This window comes from Stenella coeruleoalba, assembly GCF_951394435.1.
Source record: "Stenella coeruleoalba genome assembly, chromosome: 6".
Taxonomy (NCBI): domain Eukaryota; kingdom Metazoa; phylum Chordata; class Mammalia; order Artiodactyla; family Delphinidae; genus Stenella; species Stenella coeruleoalba.
The window spans coordinates 34,153,248-34,172,410 of NC_137151.1; the positions used below are offsets into that span (position 1 = coordinate 34,153,248).

General features: G+C 36.8%; 1 protein-coding gene and 1 long non-coding RNA gene across 3 annotated transcripts in view; one reads left to right on the top strand and one right to left on the bottom strand.

Moving 5' to 3' along the window:
- Positions 1-15,427, top strand: part of ACMSD (aminocarboxymuconate semialdehyde decarboxylase) — a gene marked incomplete at its 3' end in the record, with an annotated part of 62,540 nt that extends 47,113 nt beyond the window's left edge. For both annotated transcript variants that reach the window (XM_079925002.1, XM_079925003.1), the window contains 2 exons: positions 10,645-10,743; positions 15,365-15,427. In XM_079925002.1, coding sequence (XP_079781128.1) covers positions 10,645-10,743; positions 15,365-15,427 — 162 coding nt within the window. The remainder of the gene's footprint in view (positions 1-10,644; positions 10,744-15,364) is intronic.
- Positions 1-19,163, bottom strand: part of LOC307188210 — a 149,503-nt gene that overhangs the window by 103,132 nt on the left and 27,208 nt on the right. The window contains exon 2 of the long non-coding RNA XR_013828842.1: positions 16,325-16,418. This is a non-coding gene — a long non-coding RNA (uncharacterized lncRNA). The remainder of the gene's footprint in view (positions 1-16,324; positions 16,419-19,163) is intronic.

The window sequence follows — 19,163 nt, forward strand, 5'->3', positions numbered from 1 at the left end:
AGAAGCCTGTGCACCGAAACAAAGAGTAGGCCCCGCTCGCTGCAACTAGAGAAAGCCTGCACGCAGCAACGAAGACCCAACGCCACCAAAAATAAGTAAATTAAAAATTTATTAAAAAAAAATTTTTTTTTAACTCAAGAAGTGTTTATTAAGCATCTATCAAGTAAGGACTGGTATCAAGTGATGGAGTATGTGACCTTTATCCTATAGGACCGTTTGCCTCTTAAGGAATCTCTTCTCCCCACCCTTTCCCTGCTACTATCCCTTCTCTGAACAAGAAATGCAGTTAACAAGAACTTCACTTCCAGGTTTTTTATGCCTACTTCCCTCTCCCTTAAGAAATCACTAGCAAGTTAGAAATGGTCAAAAGTTTATCAGAAGATACCAATAAAAGGTATATAGATAGATAACAGGTATGAAAAATTTACAAACCAGATTATCACAAGTGGATAATTAACCTCCTATGGAGAGGAGTTGTGAACAGTAGCTATTAAATAATAATTAAATACTGCCAAACTATAAGTTTGGTGTTCTACAATAGGCTTTCAACCTCAAGTTAGGTGAACAGGGAAGTGTCTTAACCAGGAAGAATAAATTGCAGAGGAAGAATGAATTGCATTTCGGCTTTAAAATCGTTTGCTTTCTTCTCATTAGAACAGAACAGACCCCTCCCCGCTTAAAATGTATTTATATCTGAGAAGGCCATAATACTGGGAATGGAAGAATTCCTGACGAGAAAGAAAAATTATTTTCTAGATTTCAATTTCATGTTAATGTGATTGACAAATGTAATGTAAGCATGGGACTTTTTAAAATTATGTTGTGTTTTGGAATTGTAAACAACTTTTAGCAAGAGGAGTAGAAATAAGGACAAATGAACCTCCAGGGAATACCAAGCAGGCAGTTCAGAACGAGATCAGCTGTTGGCACAGATGTGAGGAGATATAACTTTGGGTCTTTAGGGCTTCTACCAGCAGGTGTATTTGCTTGGTTTTAATACAGTACATGAATACAGGAATCTAGAGAGAGAGTTGTGAGTCTATCGTGGCCTTCCTCTAAATTTTATTATATACTTCCCCACATTATTTCATGTAAATGTATTCATAAAACCTAGGAAAATCCTTTTTTTCTAGTAGACATCAAAGAATCATTTATCCTCAGCTCAAATTGAGAGCATTTATACATTTAATATTTCAGGCCTAGTAACAATCAGACATTCCTCTTTTGTACATTCAAGCCTTCATTCCTTCAACACACAAAGCCACTCTCAGATTGATTATAAGCATAGGTCAGAGTTTTATTTCAAACAAAGAGGCCTTCTGAAAAGCCCAATTCAAAGATTCTATCTTGGCAGAAACATTTCATGGGGAAAAATGGTTAGACAACTATTGTTAGACTGGATTTTAAAAAAGAAGGAGATGACTATCTAGTTAAGGACAATTAGCCTTTTTGCATTATTGGTTAAAGTTCTTAGACTAGTTTCAAGACTAATAGTCAATTGAGTGGAGGGGCAATTTCCTAGGAGGGGCTTTTAAGCTCATTAAAGTCTATCAAAAAATTGCTCAAGTATTTTATCAATAATGCTAAACTATGTTTGGTGACAGACGTTGACTAGACTTGTGGTGATCATTTCGCAGCATATACAAATATCAAATCATTATATTATACAGCTGAAACTAATATAATATGGTATGTCAATTATACCTCAGTAAAAAAGTATAGGTTTAAATGCTTCTATTAGAAAAAGAAGAAATGTGTAAAATCAGTGATTTATGATTCCACTTTAAGAAACAAGAAGGAGAAAAGTAAACTAAAAAAGTAAGCAGACAGAAAGAAAGAAAAAATAGAGATAAGAGCCAAAATCAAAGAACAGAAACAAGACAAGAGAGACACACACACATACAGTTCCACATCAGCAATAACTGTCAGGAAGAAAATCATTACTGAATGATAAAACCAGTGGGTGAAAGTTTGATAAGGAACAAGATATTTATGTGATCTTAAAGTGTCTCCCCACAAATTACTTACTAATCATGAAGGAAAAAAATAGCCTTTATAGGAAAAAAACCTGGTGGGTCCCAACTTAACTAAATGATCAAACATCACCAATACTGGGACAAACTGGTAACATGTACCCCTGATATGATGCAGTGAAAAAGACACAACATCACTTCTGTAAAATTTCTACCCCAAATGCATAATTTGTATGTAATCATGAGGAAAGATCAAAAAAACACAAACTGACATTCTATAAAATTCTGTAAAATAGAATAGAGGGACATTCTGTAAAATAACTGGACTGTAGTCTTCTTCAAAAATATCCAAGAGTGACCAAAAAAAAAAAAAAATTACCTGTGCCAAATTAAGGGAAACTTCGGAGACATGATAACTAAATTTAATGTAATTATCAACTGGATCTTGGACCAGGAAAAAATAACTAGCTATGAAGCACACTGTTGGGATAACTGACAAAGTCTGAGTATGGACTGGTGATATTATATATATGTGTGTGTATATATATATATGTGTGTGTGTGTGTGTATATATATATAATAACATTGATATAATGTTATTATATATATATCAACTTATAAATTTTCTGATTTTAAGAACTGTACTATGGTTACATAAGAAAACGTCTTTTTCTTAGGAATAACTCTAATTTATTTAGGAGTAAGGGGCCGTAATGTCTCCAACTTGCATACAGTTCAGAAAAATGTGTGTTTCTGTATAGATACACAAATATCTATACAGAGAAAATAATAAAGAAAAGGGGGCAAAATATAAACAATTGGTGCATCTGGGTAAAGGTTATATGGCAGATCCCTGAATTAGCCTGCAACATTTCTATCTGTCTAACCATTTGAAATTCTGTCAAAATAAAAAGTTGTCCACCACATTAATTAATCAATTAATCAATTAGAAATAGGAGTTTGGGGCTGGATAGGACATGCCAACCAGAGGATAAACCTAGTAAAGTGAGAAAACTATAAAGATTTTGGTATAACTGGAACACAGTGTGACTCATGCAGGATTCCAGCAGAAAATAAGATCGCATCCTGAATTGAGAAAACTAGAGAAAAAAATTAATAAATGGATTATTTACAAAGGTATGGAACGCTCCATTACCATTCTGGGCCAAAAGACAGAGAGGGCTCTGTGAAAAGGGCCTGCTAACAGGAGCCAAGATTTTTAGTTGGAGCCAAGTTGATGACTCCAAAGGGAGGGATCTGGGGCATAAACACTTTCCTCCATTCTCTAATCTCCTGCCTATGTTGCCCATTAGTTAAACTCAACTAGAAACCTGAGGTCAGGGAAGCCTGTTGTACAGTACAGACAGGTCAGCTTCCAGGGGACAAACAGGAGTAAAAAAAGATATCCAGAAAGCAAGTGGATGGGATGTGAGGGAGTGAGGGAGGAGAGTAAGAGAATGCAGAAGTGAGAACAAGAGAATGAGAATGAACATGATGTTGCATAAATATGAAGATGAGGACTTCAACATTAGATAACATGCTGCATTTTAATTGCCTGTAAGGCAGCCAAGTGGAAGTGTCCAGCAGGCAGCCATATACCCAGGACTTGAGGCTTAGGAACTAGACCTTTGTTTATGGACGAGACTGCTCAAGCAGCACAAATAGAGTGATAATCAAAGACGAGAGAAACCCAAGCTAAGAGATATGTGTAGTCAACACTTAACATTTTTTCACCATTCATTTACTTTTTCATCCTGTGCATCTGTTTTTCTCTCCATCACTCCCCTGAAAGTGCACTTAATAAGGCTGCCAAATCCAACAGAGACTCTTTAGTCCTTATCTTTTTCATCCTCTTCTAAAGCATTACTTATTAAACACTTTCTCTTTCAAATATCTCTCATTGCATTTTTTTCTAATACCACTTTTTTTCTGTCTCTCCTTCTCTGCCTCACTGGCTCTCTCTGCCTGTGGACATTCTCCCTCTGTCTTGCATTCCTGCAAGCACTCCACCCCCAGTGTTGACGTTCCCTATGGCTCTAGCCTTAGCCCTCAGTAAAAACTATGGAGGCCAGTAAGCAGTAGAAGACATATATATATATATATATATATATATATATATATTTATATATATATTTATATATATATATTTATATATTTATTTAGTTAGTTAGTTTTTCAGTACGCGGGCCTCTCACTGTTGTGGCCTCTCCCATTGCGGAGCACAGGCTCCGGACGCGCAGGCTCAGCGGCCATGGCTGACAGGCCCAGCCGCTCTGCGGCATGTGGGATTTTCCCGGACCGGGGCACGAACCCGTGTCCCCTACATCGGCAGGCAGACTCTCAACCACTGTGCCACCAGGGAAGCCCTAGAAGACATATTTAAAGCTCACACACACACAAAAACCTGTTCATCAAAAACCCTATATCCAGGGCTTCCCTGGTGGTGTAGTGGTTAAGAATCTGCCTGCCAATGCAGGGGACACAGGTTCGAGCCCCGGTCCGGAAATATCCCACATGCCACGGAGCAACTAAGCCTGTGCACCACAACTACTGAGCCTGTACTCTAGAGCCCGCGAGCCACAACTACTGAAGCCCATGTGCCTAGAGCCCGTGCTCCACAACAAGAGAAGCCACCACAGTGAGAAGCCCGTGCAATGCAACAAAGAGTAGCCCCCGCTCGCCGCAACTAGGGAAAGCCCACACACAGCAACGAAGACCCAATGTAGCCAAAAATAAATAAATAAATCTATAAAAACAAACAAACAAAAAACTCTATATCTAGCAAAACTATCCTCCAAGAATGAGGAGAAATGAAGATATTCTCAAATAAACATAAGTCAAGAGAATTCAATGCTAGTAGACTTGCCATACAAGAAATGCTAGAGGATGTTCTTCAGACTGAAATGAAATGACACTAGACAGAGAAGAAATCACAATGGAAATTAGAAAATATTTAATACAAATATAATATAAAACAAAACTCTCCAAAACTCATGAAATGCAGCTAAAGCAGGGCTTAGTAGGAAATTTATAGCTCTAAAATGCCTATATTGAAAAAGAAGAAAGATCTCAAATCAATAGCCTGTATCCACCTTAAGAAACTAGAAAAAGAAGAGTAAGCTAAACCCAAAACAAGCATAAGAAAGGAAATAGCAGATACTAAAGCAGTTATAAAAGAAATAGAGAATAGAAAAACAATAAGAAAATCAATAAAATCAAAACTTGGGTCTTTGAGAAGATCAACAAAATTAGCAAACCTTTAGCTAGACTGACCAAGAAATAAACAGATAAGATTCAATTGTTAAAATTAGAAATGAAAGAGGAGGGTATTACTAGAGACCTTACAGAAATAAAAAGAATTATAAGAAAAAATATGAGCAACTGTGTGCTAACAAATTTGATAACCTAAATGAAATGAAGAAATTCCTAGAAAGACTACAGAAACTGACTCAAGAAGAAATAGAAAATCTGAATAAACCTATAATAAGTAAAGAGATTGAATCAGTGATTTTAAAATGTCCACAAAGAAAAGCCCAGGACTAGATGGCTTTACTGCTGAATTGTATCAAATTTTTAAAAAAGAATTACAACAAATCCTTCACAAACTCTTCAAAAAAGTACAAAAGAAAGCAACACTTCTTAGTTTATTCTGAGGCCAGCATACTCCAAAACCAGAAAAAGAAATCACAAGAAAACTACAGACCAATATCCCTTATGAATACAGATGTGAATTTCCTCAACAATATTTATTAAACTGAATCTAGCAACACATAATAAGAATTATACACCATGATCAATTGAGATTTATCCCACAGATGCAAGATTGTTTCAACACACAAAAATCAGTCAATACACCATATTAATAAAGGACAAAAACTACATGATCATCTCAATAAATGCAGGAAAAGCACTCAACAAACTGATAGTCTTTCATGATGAAAACACTCAAAAAGGAGTACAAAGGAACTTCCTCAACCTGATAAAGAACGTCTATGAAAAACCCACAACTAATATCGTGCCTAATGGTAAAAGATTGAAAGGTTCTGCTCTTACCACTTATATTCAGCATTGTACTGGAGATTGTAGCCAGGGAAATTAAGCAAGAAAAATAAATAAAAGGCATAAAAATTGGAAAGGAAGAAGCAAAATTATTTGCAGATGACATGACCCTGTATACACAAAATCCTAGAGAATCCACAAATAAACCATCAGGGCTAATAAACAGATTCAGTAAGGTAGGATAAATATACAAAATATATACAACACATACAAGATAAATATATGAAAATTACCTGTATTTCTATACACTAGCATTGAATAATCCATAAATGAAATTGAGGAGACAATTCCATTTACAATGGCATCAAGAAGAATAAAATACTTGGGAGTAAATTCAACTAAAGAAGTGTAAGATTTGGACACTGAATTACAAAACATTGTTGAAGAAAATTAAAGAAGACCTAAATAAATAAAAGACATCCCATGTTCATTGGTTGGAAAATTTAATATTGTTAAATGGCAATACTTCTCACACTGATCTATAGATTCAATGCAATCCCTATCAAAAATCCAGGGTTTTCTTGTTTGCTTTTTTATTTTTGCAGGAATTGACAAGCTGATCCTAAAATTCATATGGAAATGCAAGGGACCCAGAATGGCCAAAATGATTTTGAAAAAGAAGAACAAAATTGGAGGACTCACAGTCCCAATTTCAAAATTTTCTACACAGATACATACAGTAATCAAAACTGTGTGGTAGTGGCTTAAGGAGAGACATAAAGATAACTTATTTTGAACAAAGGTACCAATACAATTCAATGAAGAAAGAATAGTCTCTTCAATGTATTATAGTGGGATAACTGAATATCCACATACAGAAAAATAATAATAATAAAGTTGGATCTCTTCTTTACACTCAAAATACACAAAAGTTAACTCAAAATGGACCAAAGACCTAAAGGGAAAAGCTTAAACTACAAACTCTTAGAAGATAACATAGTTGTAAATCTTTGTGACCTTTTAGGCAATAATTTCTTGCATATGACGCCAAAACCACAAGCAACTAAAGAAAATAGATTAAATTCATTAAAATTTAAAAATTTGTGCTTCAAAAGATACAACCAGTGAAAAGACAGCCCACAGAATGAAGAAAATAGTTGTAAATCATACATCTGATAAGTCTCTAGTATTCAGAAAATATACAGAACTCTTACAACTCAACAATAAAAAGGAAACACGTGGGCCTGAATAGACACCAAGGATATAAATAGATATTTCTCCAAAGACATACGAATGGCCAATAAGCACATGGAAAGATGTTCAATGTAATTAGTCATTACAGAAATGCAAATCAAAATCACAGTGAGATACCACTTTGCACCCACCATGATAGCCATCATCAAAAAGATGAATAATGACAAGTGTTGGTGAGGATTTGGAGAAATTGGGACCCTCATACATTGCTGTTGGGAATGGAGAATGCTGCAACCACTGTGAAAAATAGTTTCTCAAAATGTTAAACATGGACTTACCATATGATCCAGCAACCCCACTCCTAGGTATACACCCAGGAGAAGTGAAAACGTGTTCATACAAAAACTCCTCTGTACACAATTGTTCAGAGAAACAATATCATAACACCCAAAAAGTAGAAACAACTCACATGTCCATCATCTGATGAATGGATAAACAACAATGTGGTATATCTATACAATGGAATATTATTTGGCCCAGAAAGGAATGAAGTACTGATTCAGGCTACATGGATAAACCTTGAAAACAATATACTAAGAGAAAAGAAGGCAACATACTGTTTGATTCCATTCATATGAAATGTCAGAAGAGGCAATTCCATGGACCTCCTTTACAGAAGGTAAATTAGTGTTTTCCAGGGGCTGGAAGGAGCTAACAAGGAGTGCCTGCTAATGAGTACGGGGTTTACTTTGGGGTGATAAAAATGTTCTGGAATTAGATACTGGGAATGATTACACAAATTCATGAATATATGAAGACCCACTGAACTGTACACTTTTAAAGGGTGAATTTTATGGTATGTGAATTATATCTCAAAAAAAGAAGCGGGGGGATCTCCTACACCCCTGAATCCTAGTCTTCATTGGTGGAGACAACTAATGTTACTTGTTTCTTGGCTACCATTCGTGAAATAGACTTTATACATACAAACATGTATTTGTGTGTCTATAGATCCCTTAGTAGAAACAGAAGTATGAGCATAGCAAATACACTGTCCTAGACTTTGTTTTCCCCCCTTCACGATATAACTTCAAGATCATTCCTCTTTTTTAAATTAATTAATTTTTTTATTGAAGTATAGTTGATTTACAATGTTGTGTTACTTTCTGCTGTACAGCAAAGTGAGTCAGTTATACATATACATATATCCATTCTTTTTAGATTCTATTCCCATATAGGCCATTACAGAGTATTGAATAGAGTTCCCTGCACTACACAGTAGGTTCTTATTATTTTATATATACTAGTATGTATATGTCAATCCCAATCTCCCAGTTTATCCCTTCCCCCTCTTTCCCCCTTGGTAACCATAAGTTTGTTTTCTACATCTGTGACTCAATTTCTGTTTTGTAAATAGGTTCATTTGTACCATTTTTTTAGATTCCACATATAAGTGATATCATATGCTATTTGAATTAACTTTAGTAAATTCCATATGACAGTTATTACACTGTATTTTCTCAATTACAAGATCATGTTTTTTTTTCTTATTAATCAATTTTTTATTGGAGTACAGTTGATTTACAATGTTGTTTTAGTTTCTGCTGTACGAGATCATTCCTCTTTATAATATAACTTGGTGATTATTTCATTACAGCATATGCAAGTATCTTTCATTCCTTTTTATTTTTGGATATGCTATAATTTAGTTTGATAGTCTTTTGCTGCTACAATAGTGCTGCAATTAACTTCCTCGATGTATTTCCATTACATGCATATGGGTGGGATAATTTCTAGAAGTAAAATTTCTGGTTGAAAATATGTTCTTATTTTGATAGATGGATTGATTATTGATTATTGATTTAATGTCTCTCTTACTAGATTATGAGTTTCTTAAGGAGAGGGAACATTTCTATTTTTTTCCCCAAAATTTGTTCATTTATCACTGTATACTATTCCATTACAAAAATATATCATATTCTTATTCACAGTACTTTTAAAAAATTATAGTTAATTTACAATGTTAGATTCATTTCAGGTATACAACATAGTGATTCGATATATTTCTATACATTACAAATGAATCACCACAATAAATCTAGTAACCATCTGTCATCATACAAAGTTTTTTTTTTTTTTTTTTTTTGCGTTACGCGGGCCTCTCACTGTTGTGGCCTCTCCCATTGTGGAGCACAGGCTCCGGACGCGCAGGATCAGCGGCCATGGCTCACGGGCCTAGCCACTCCGCGGCATGTGGGATCTTCACAGACCGGGGCACGAACCCATGTCCCCTGCATCGGCAGGCGGACTCTCAACCACTGCGCCACCAGGGAAGCCCCGAAGTTTTTTTTTTTTGGCTGCTTCTGCACTGGGACTTGGAGCAAGCGAGTTTTTGCACCTGCCCTTTAAGGATGGAGTCTCAGTTTCCAGCCTCTAGCTCTCCTAAACATAACACCCACTGGTTTTCAAAGCCAGGTATTTTGGGTGCTTGCCTTCCCAGTGCAGGACCACCAGGCTGGTGAACTCAGTGTGGGACTTGGACCCCTTGATCCTCAGGGAGGACCTCCACAGTTGTGATTTTCCTCCTGCTTATGGGTCACCATGCCAGGAATGTGGGTCTTGACAGTCCACGTCTCCACCACGCTACCTGTCAAGTTGTGGTTCTTTCTTTATATCTTTAGTTATGGAAAAAATCTTTTCTGCTAGCCATCGGGTCATTCTCAGAGATAGTTGGCCTGTAAGTAGCTGTAACTTAGGTGTGACAGGAGCTGAGCTCAGGATCTTCCTACTCTGCCATCTTGATCTTTCTCTATCCCCATTTCTGTTTTGTTGACCAATCTAGCAATCTAGATTTTAGCACATTGCTTGACATAGTGCTTTACTTATTTGTAGACAGACAAGCCTGTGTGCTTTATTGTACAAAGTGTCAAATAGAATTTCAAAGCTACATCATTAAAAAACAAACAACAATCTAGTTTATAGAGATGGTAATTGTTTGGGGGGGTTTGTTGGTTTCTGTTTGTTTGTTTCTTTTCTTTTCATCCAGTTGTTTGTTTTTTATGTTTTCCTTTTAAACTCCAGTATATTTTCAAAAATTGTGCGGGTCAACTGCAATGCATCATTTTAAGAAATATAGAATCCTTAATTTCATCTGAAGACATCAGCATGTTTTATTAATAAACGCCTGCTTCTTATATTTGAGTATTCTGCATTTCAGTTACTTAAAAAAAACAAGGGAAGATGGGGGTTGATTTGCAGCTTTAAGAGACCTAATAGCGGCACCTGCTGGAGAAAATGTCAGAATAAGTTTTGAAGCCATTAAATCTTAAAAATTTTAGATCAGTTTGTTTCTGTTAATCAGGAAGAAATTTGTTATTTTACCATAGGAGTGCTTGTAATATGTAAATATAATTAAGTTTACAAGAGGTTCTTTGATGTTCTGCAAAATTAGAGATAAAAGTGTTTTTTCCTTTTTCAGGATAAAGTCATTTTGGGAACCGATTACCCCTTTCCACTAGGTGAGCTGGAACCTGGGAAACTGATAGAATCCATGGAAGAATTTGATGCAGAAACAAAGGTATGTGCCTTTTACTTCATGATCTTCTTCCTGAATTTTCCTGCTCTAATTGTGTTTGATTTCAGAGCACTTTGCTATGTGATAGCAAAGAACAGAGAAATCGTTACACTTAATATTCCTAGAACTGTTACTTGATCTCCAGAAACAGCTAACCTATTAAAGGGCAAAGGAAAGTTAAAATGCTGAAAGTCAATCTAGTACAACTAAATTCATAAAGCCAAGAAAGAAAACGGTAAAGAAGCACATAATAATAATATATTTAGATTTGCATGTTAGATGAATGAGAGAAATGTCTAAATTTTTCCTTTAATGTTTCTGTTACAAATCTACCAATCTCAAAAGTTGTAATGATTCTAGTTATTTGGATATTGAGACTAAAGTCTTGATTAACAGAACTCAAGGATCCAGAACCCTCAAGTAACTGGATTTTTTTTTTCTTTTAGCATTTGACTTTTAGAGTGGCTAAATGTGCCTTAATACTGCCACTGCCATTCTGCCCCTCAGGCTCCTGAACGAAAATGAGGTTAAAATGAGACTCAGTGTCCCCAGATTTCCTCTCTTTTGCCATCCCCTTCCCATCCCACACCCACCCCCAACAAAACAAGTTTTTCCTAAGACTTCACTGCCAATTACTACCAGGTGACAGGGATGGCCAAAAATGAAAACATGGGGATATATAAATTCTTAACAAATCTTACAAAAGTTTTAGTCATAGTCCTTTTGTATAAGTCTTGGCTTTCTTCTAAACTAGAATCCAAAATTTCTCTTCAACTCTAATTCTCTGCTTTAATTTTTAAGGATATATTAGCTCATCACATCTTCTCAGTAGGCTTGAAGTACGTGAACAGATGCCAACAAAGGTCCTTTTTCTTTTTTTTAGATTTATTTTTTATTTTAGGCTGCGTAGGATCTTAGTTGTGGCACTAAGGATCTTCACTGAGGCATATTGGATCGTTCGTTGCGGCACACGAGCTCTTCCTTGTGGTGTACAGGGCTTTTCTCTAGTTGTGGCGCACAGGCTCCAGGGCGTGTGGGCTCTGCAGTTGTGGCGCAAAGGTTCCACAGAACGTGGGCTCTGTAGTTTGTGGCACGCAGGCTCCCTAGTTGAGGCACGTGAGCTCAGTAGTTGCGGTGCGTGGGTTTAATTGCCCCATGGCATGTGGGATCTTAGTTCCTTGACCAGGGATCGAACCTGCGTCCCCTGCATTGTAAGGCGGATTCTTTACCACTAGACCACCAGGGAAGTCCCAAGGGTCCATTTTGACATATACTAGTTGCAAGTTATTGACTGGGAGACCTCAGACTGCTTTAAACAGGAAGTTTCTCCTTTGGCACTTACCCACCTTAAGGCACTAAAAGTCTTGAATTGTTAAATATATACTTATTAAAGTAGTAAGCGATACTAAGTTTTTTAACTTTTTATATCAAAGGTTGAGAAATGAAAAACTTTCTATAACATTAACCAAAATTAAACTGAAACCAGATTACCCCAAGAATCCTGATTAAGATTTTAATGGAATAATAATAATTATTATTACATGGCTTTTGTTATTTAATTTTATGTGCTTATCACTTTCAAGTTTTCAGAAAATCTTGAATAAAAATTTTATATTGTCACAAATTCATGACATTATGTATAAGGTTACTCATTATAACACTGTTTGTAATAAAACTAAAAACAATCTACAGGGGAATAAATAAATAATAACATATCCATACAATGGATTCTATACAGCCATAAAAAAATATTAAGAATCGATTTCTAAGATATATTAAGTTAAGCAAGGTGCAAAAACTGCATATAGTATACTTCCATTTGTGTATGGTATACTATCCATTTGTGAAAAAAAATTATAAACCTACATATAAATGCATAAAATATTTCTGGAAGAAGGACAAGAAACTGATAACTCTGGAAAGAAAAAATAGTGGTTGGGTAGCACTAGTGAAAGGAAATGTACATTTTTATACCTTTTGAATTTTGAGCCACATGAAGGTAAAATTTCACTAAAAAGTTTTAAATGAAATAAATAAATCCATTTGATGAGCACAACCAGCCTGGGAGATAGGCAGATGCATTCCACCATGTAGATGCAGAGGAGAAAAACAAGACTTGGGGGTTGAGTGATTTGCCAAAAGGGATATAACTGCTGGATTACAGCACATGGACCCAACCCCAAATCTCCAGACTCCAGGATCAGGTTTCCATCCAACACACCAAAATGTATCTCCTTCAAAGGATACTCAGTACCAACCTATTTTATTATTTTTATTTATTTATTTTTATTTGGCTGCGTTGGGTCTTCGTTGCTGCGTGCCGGCTTTCTCTAGTGGCAGCGAGTGGGGGATACTCTTCGTTGCGGTGTGCGGGCTTCTCATTGCAGTGGCTTCTCTTGTTGTGGCTCACGGGCTCTAGGGCACAGGCTCAGTAGTTGTGGTGCACGAGCTCAGTAGTTGTGGCTCGTGGGCTCTAGAGCACAGGCTCAGTAGTTGTGGTGCATGGGCTTAGTTGCTCCACGGCATGTGGGATCCCCCCGGACCAGGGCTCGAACCTACATCTCCTGCACTGCCAGGCAGATTCCCAGCCACTGCAACACCAGGGAAGCCCCCCAATCTATTTTTTTTTAAATAAATTTATTTATTTATTTTTGGCTGCCTTGGGTCTTGGTTGCTACGTGTGGGCTTTCTCTAGTTGTGGTGAGCAGGGGCTACTCTTTGTTGTGGTGCGCAGGCTTCTCATTGCAGTGGCTTCTCTTGTTGCAGAGCACGGGCTCTAGGCACACGGGCTTCAGTAGTTGTGGCATGTGGGCTCAGTAGTTGTGGCACACAGTCTTAGTTGCTCTGCAGCATGTGGGATCTTCCCGGACCAGGGCTCAAACCCATGTCCCCTTCATTGGCAGGCGGATTCTTAACCACTGCACCACCAGGGAAGCCCCACCCAACCTATTTTAAAAAGCAAATAGTTTCTCACAGCAGCAACAGTCACTTCTGAATCTTCCTTTAGAGGAGGATGGCCCAAGTGTGAATCTGGGAAGAACCCTGAATAAGAGGTCCCTGCCTCAAATTACCCACTCTTCAAGGCTGTGTGAGAACCCTGAAGTGGTCATGATATATAGATACACACTAATGGTACGGATATTACATGACACCATACATGTTTCCTTCCACCCTCAATTACATACCTGCCTTTTGCAAGCAGGATATATATCAATTAGGGTATCACAAAATTACCCCTCAAAACACAGGAGTTCTTTCTGTGGAGATGATCTAATCTATAGCTGGGGAGAGAGTGAAAAAAAACTTGGCAGTCTTTTTCTCATGTGAAATTTATAAATGTACATACTTGTACAATTTTCTGAGACTCTTCATCTGTATCACGTTTCTTGCTCCAAAAGAGCTTACTTTTTATTCAGGGCCATGTGAAAGGACAACACATATACCGAGAAGGTGGTAGGTGGCTAGATGACTTCTGGGCACTTTCCAACTGTCTTATCTTACAGACCTAAAACTCACTGGAGGGTCCTGTAAAAAGAAAGTCATTTTCCTAAGAGGGTTTTCCCTGTTGTAATTCTCCTCCCCTCCTCCTACAACCAAGTTTCAAACTTAGATTTCAAATAGAGGACAAAGGGGGAACTGAAGGCAGTTAGTTAAAAGGTACAAACTTCCAGTTACAAGATAAATAAGTACTAGGGTTGTAATGTACAACATGATAAATATAATTAATGCTGCTATATGTTATATATGAAAGTTATTAAGAAACTAAATCCTAAGAGTTCTCATCCCAAGGAAAAAAATATTTTTTTCTGTTTCTTTAATGTATCTATACGAGATGATGGATGTTCACTAAACTTACTGTGATCATTTCATGATGTACATAAGTCAAATCATTATGTTGTACACCTTAAACTTATACAGTGTTCTATATCAATTATATCTCAATAAAACTGGAAGAAAAAAAAGAACTTCATTCCGTTTGGGGCCTAAATATTCCATTTATGTATATACCACATTTAAAAATCTATTCATCTGTTGATGTATGCTTAGGTTGTTTCCATCTTTTGGCTGCTGTGAACATTCGCATACAAGTATCTGAGTCCCTGTTTTTAATTCTTTTGGTTATATAACTAGGAGTAGAATTGTTGGGTCATATCATAATTCTGTTTCTAATATATTTAAACTTATCATTCTATTATGTTGTATAAAAAGCATCTGCAGAAATCTTTCAGTAGGAACTGTTATTATAAAAATAAGCATAAAACAAATATACATTTTATATGTTACTTATAACATAAATACATATTTACATGTTTCAAAATTCAAAAAAATCCATTTTTTGTCCATGATTGTCAACATATTTGAGAAGTAGGGAAAATAATAAAAGCACAAATATACCACACACCATTTATATTTTTGCTTTTAAAAGACTGTTCAAAACAAATATATGAATATAATTTGAAAAACAGTGGGGTGAAACATGGGTCAAGAGATTCATTGTTTAACCTGCTAATATTTTTCTCTCACACTGGGGAACTGAGTTTTTAAAAACCTGATAAAGACACTTACTAAGTACTTTAAAACAACCATTAAATAATGCTTTAAAATAAAATCTTTTCTTTTTCAGGATAAACTCAAAGCTGGCAATGCTCTAAAATTTTTGGGTCTTGAGAGAAAACAATTTGAATGACTGAATTTACTACAAAGGCAAATTTCAAGAAGATATTTTATTTTTGTTTTTAAATATGTATCACTTATGTATCACTAAAATCCTATTTTGAACACTTTTATCTAGAAATAGAATATATAACCTAAATTGTTCCAAAAATGACTCGTGCTTTTATTCAGAAAAGCAGTACATTATTTCATGTGCAAATCAAAAATAATTTTCCCAGTGCCTTTTAAATTAATGTCAGAAATAAAAAGCAAAATGTCATTAATGATTTATATGGAAAAAATAACAGATTCATCCCAGAGCATTCAGGTAGGTTCTACTTTGAGCAAATATATGTTCATAGGGCCCAAATAAACTGTTTTTATTCACTTTAACACCTTCCATTAGCCCAGAAGTGGGCTGAGAGTGCTTTAGGCTCCAAAAAAATAAATAATATACATATTCCATAATGTCTAGAAGCTTATAGAGTGCTGAGAGTGCTTTAGGCTCCAAAAAAATAAATAATATACATATTCCATAATGTCTAGGAGCTTATAGCCCAATTAAGGAGGCAAGACACATGTTCATGGAATAATAACTAACCAATAGAACATGCGTGTCACAGAAGTTTCAGTAAGAAAAATTCATTTGGATTCAAACTTTGGGCAGATCTTCACAGAAGCTGGAACTTGGGCTGAGTCTATACGGATGGATAAGGCATGTTTAGGTTTGGAAGATAGGAAATAGATAGGAAGGCAAAACTATGGGCACATAGTTCCCATATGAATGAGAACTTATCTATTCTGGAGAAAAGTTTCAGTATGTAATTTACTTTTACGAGAAGCTCTTTTAATTTAAAATACAGAGCAGAATGTTTAAAGAAGGCTGTAGAGACTGAGCAGGGCAATACCAGGGTAGCCTTGTTCTACTCACTTCATTTCTGGTCATCCCACCTGGACTGCTGAAAATGAACTTGGTCCTGGGAAGGGTGATGAACGTCTGTGGTTCATGTTCCTCTGGCTGAATTCTAAAATCAAATATAATTTTTCTAAATTACCCTCTTGCTTCAGTTTCATTCATACTTCTTTTCCCTTCCATTAGTCCAGAAAATCAAGTTGAGTACTGGCATGTGATTTGTACTGATTTAATTTTTGCTAAACTACACCCATCCCGTTATTTTTTCTTCATTTATTTAGTCTGTAACTCCATCTCTTTCTTGCTACTCCTGTTGCTTTCTAGGACTTTACCCACCCACCACTCTGTTACTCCAATCTGCCTAAAAAGAAAAACAAAGTTGTGCAAAACAGCAACATGAAGCATGTGTTATTATTCTTTTCCTTCCCCATTCTTTGGGGAAAATATCTGTTCCTTTTCAAATAATATATATTTGAGCACTGTTAACACAGTGTTTGATGATTGTGTTATCATGAAAAGTAACTTGATCATCTCATTCAGTATCATAGATCTATAGATACATAGTTTAAATAGATACCGGGTATATTCATAGTCACAGAGTATTTATATGATGTGCCAGTACTGTAGGACAGTTCCAGACACTGGGGATATAGAAGTTAACAAAAAGGATGAAATTCCTTCTCTGATGAAGCCTACAATCTGGAGGGTAAGAAACATAAATAAATGAAGGAGGACAAAGAAAGGAGGAATGGAGAGTGAGAGGGAGGGAGGGAGGAAGGAAGGAAGGGAGGGAGGGAGGGAAGGAAGAGAGAGAATTCTTCTCATACTGATAAACATTATGCAGAGATGAAAACAAGGAAATGTATAGAGTGACTAAGGGAAGGATGGGAGATAAAACATTGAGCTGTAAGGCCAGAGAATACCACTTTAAAGAGGACTTTGAACTAAGACTCGACCAGTCGAAAGAAAGAGCCATGGAGAAGAGTCTTGCGGGCAAAGGCTCTGAGGCAGAAAAGAGCTGTGGCAGAGCTTGTGAGCAAGGGGGTGAGAAGTAGCGACAAAGCGGAAAAGCTGGCCAGGTAAGCAGGCCAAGGTCAAGTTTAGATTTTCATATTAAGTTTTATAGGAAGCCATTGGAGTTTTTTTAAAATAGGTTTGTGACATGCTCTGACTTAGGTTTAAAAAAACACATTAGCAGCTGTGTAGAAAATTATTTAAAGGGGTCAAGAATGGTACTAGGGAGACTAGGCAAGAAATGATGGTGACTTGGGCAAGAGTAGTAGAAAGGAGATGGTGAGATGGGGTTGTAGGGAGAAGCAACAGCACTTGATAAATGTGAGGACAAGGGGAGATGGGAAGGAAAGAAATCAAGGCTGATACCCAGGTGCCTGTCTGTTATGTGTGAGTGCACCACAGTTTGTTCAATCAGTCTCCTACATTTGAACATTACATGTAATTTTCCAATATTTTGCAATTACAAACAACACTGCAATAAAATTAGGTTCAATTCTTACAGCAAACATAAGGACAACCCCAACTTCGATTTGATCAAAGATTAACTCTAAGATAAAATGAAACTATGCAGATGCAAGAAAAGATGAGAAAATTCCTCTTTAATCCGAATGTAAAGATGGGCTTTCTTTCCTTTTTTCTAAAATTTATTTATTTTATTTATTTATTTTTGGCTGCGTTGGATCTTCGTTGCTGCACGCGGGCTTTCTCTAGTTGCAGTGAGTGGGGGCTATTCTTCGTTGCGGTTCACGGGCTTCTCATTGCAGTGGCTTCTCTTGTTGTGCAGCACGGGCTCTAGGGGCATGGGTTTCAGTAGTCATGGCACGTGGGCTTAGTAGTTGTGACTTGCGGGCTCTAGAGTGCAGGCTCAGTAGTTGTGGTGCACAGGATTAGTTACTCGGCGGCATGTGGGATCTTCCTGGACCAGGGCTCGAACCGTATCCCCTGCATTGGCAGGCGGATTCCTAACCATTGAGCCACCAGGGAAGCCCAGGAAGGGTTTTCTAATGATGTCTTTTCTGTGCAATAACTCTGGGGACATTTAGCCTCTGAGATGTAGCTAAAGGTATTAAATTCATCCATACCTTAGACACAGATGCCTTGACTCCTAGTTTTTTTCACTAGAGCAGCTAAGCAGATTTATTTTACCATCATGAGGAAGAGTGGGAAAAACAGATTTAGGAAGAAAGAGAATCAATAGTTCTACTGTGGGCTTCCCTGGTGGCGCAGTGGTTGAGAGTCCGCCTGCCGATGCAGGGGACATGGGTTCGTGCCCCGGTCCAGGAGGATCCCACATGCCGCGTAGCGGTTGGGCCCGTGAGCCATGGCCGCTGAGCCTGCGCGTCCGGAGTCTGTGCTCCGCAATGGGAGAGGCCACAACAGTGAGAGGCCCGCTTACCGCAAAAAAAAAAAAAAAAAAAAATATATATATATATATATATATATATATATATATATATACATACATATACATATATATATACATATATATATAGTTCTACTGTTGGACTTGTTATATTTCAGATGTGTCTTAGACATTTAAGTAGGAATGTCCAGTAAGCAGTTAGGTATATTACTCTGGAGACTTCAAGAGGGAAGCAGTGTACAAAAGGTATTTAAAGAAATAAGACTGGATGAAATCACTGAGAGAAAAAGTAGAGCAGAGAACCAAAAGAACCCAGGACAAATACCTGGGATTCAGCAGCATTTGGAAGTCGGATGGAGGTAGCCAGCATTGAAAACTGAGTAGTGCCCAGTAAGGTAGGAGGAAAACCAGAAAAATGTGGTATTCAGAAGTAAGGGGGAGACAATGTTTCAACAAGTCCTAACAGCTTTAGGCATTAAA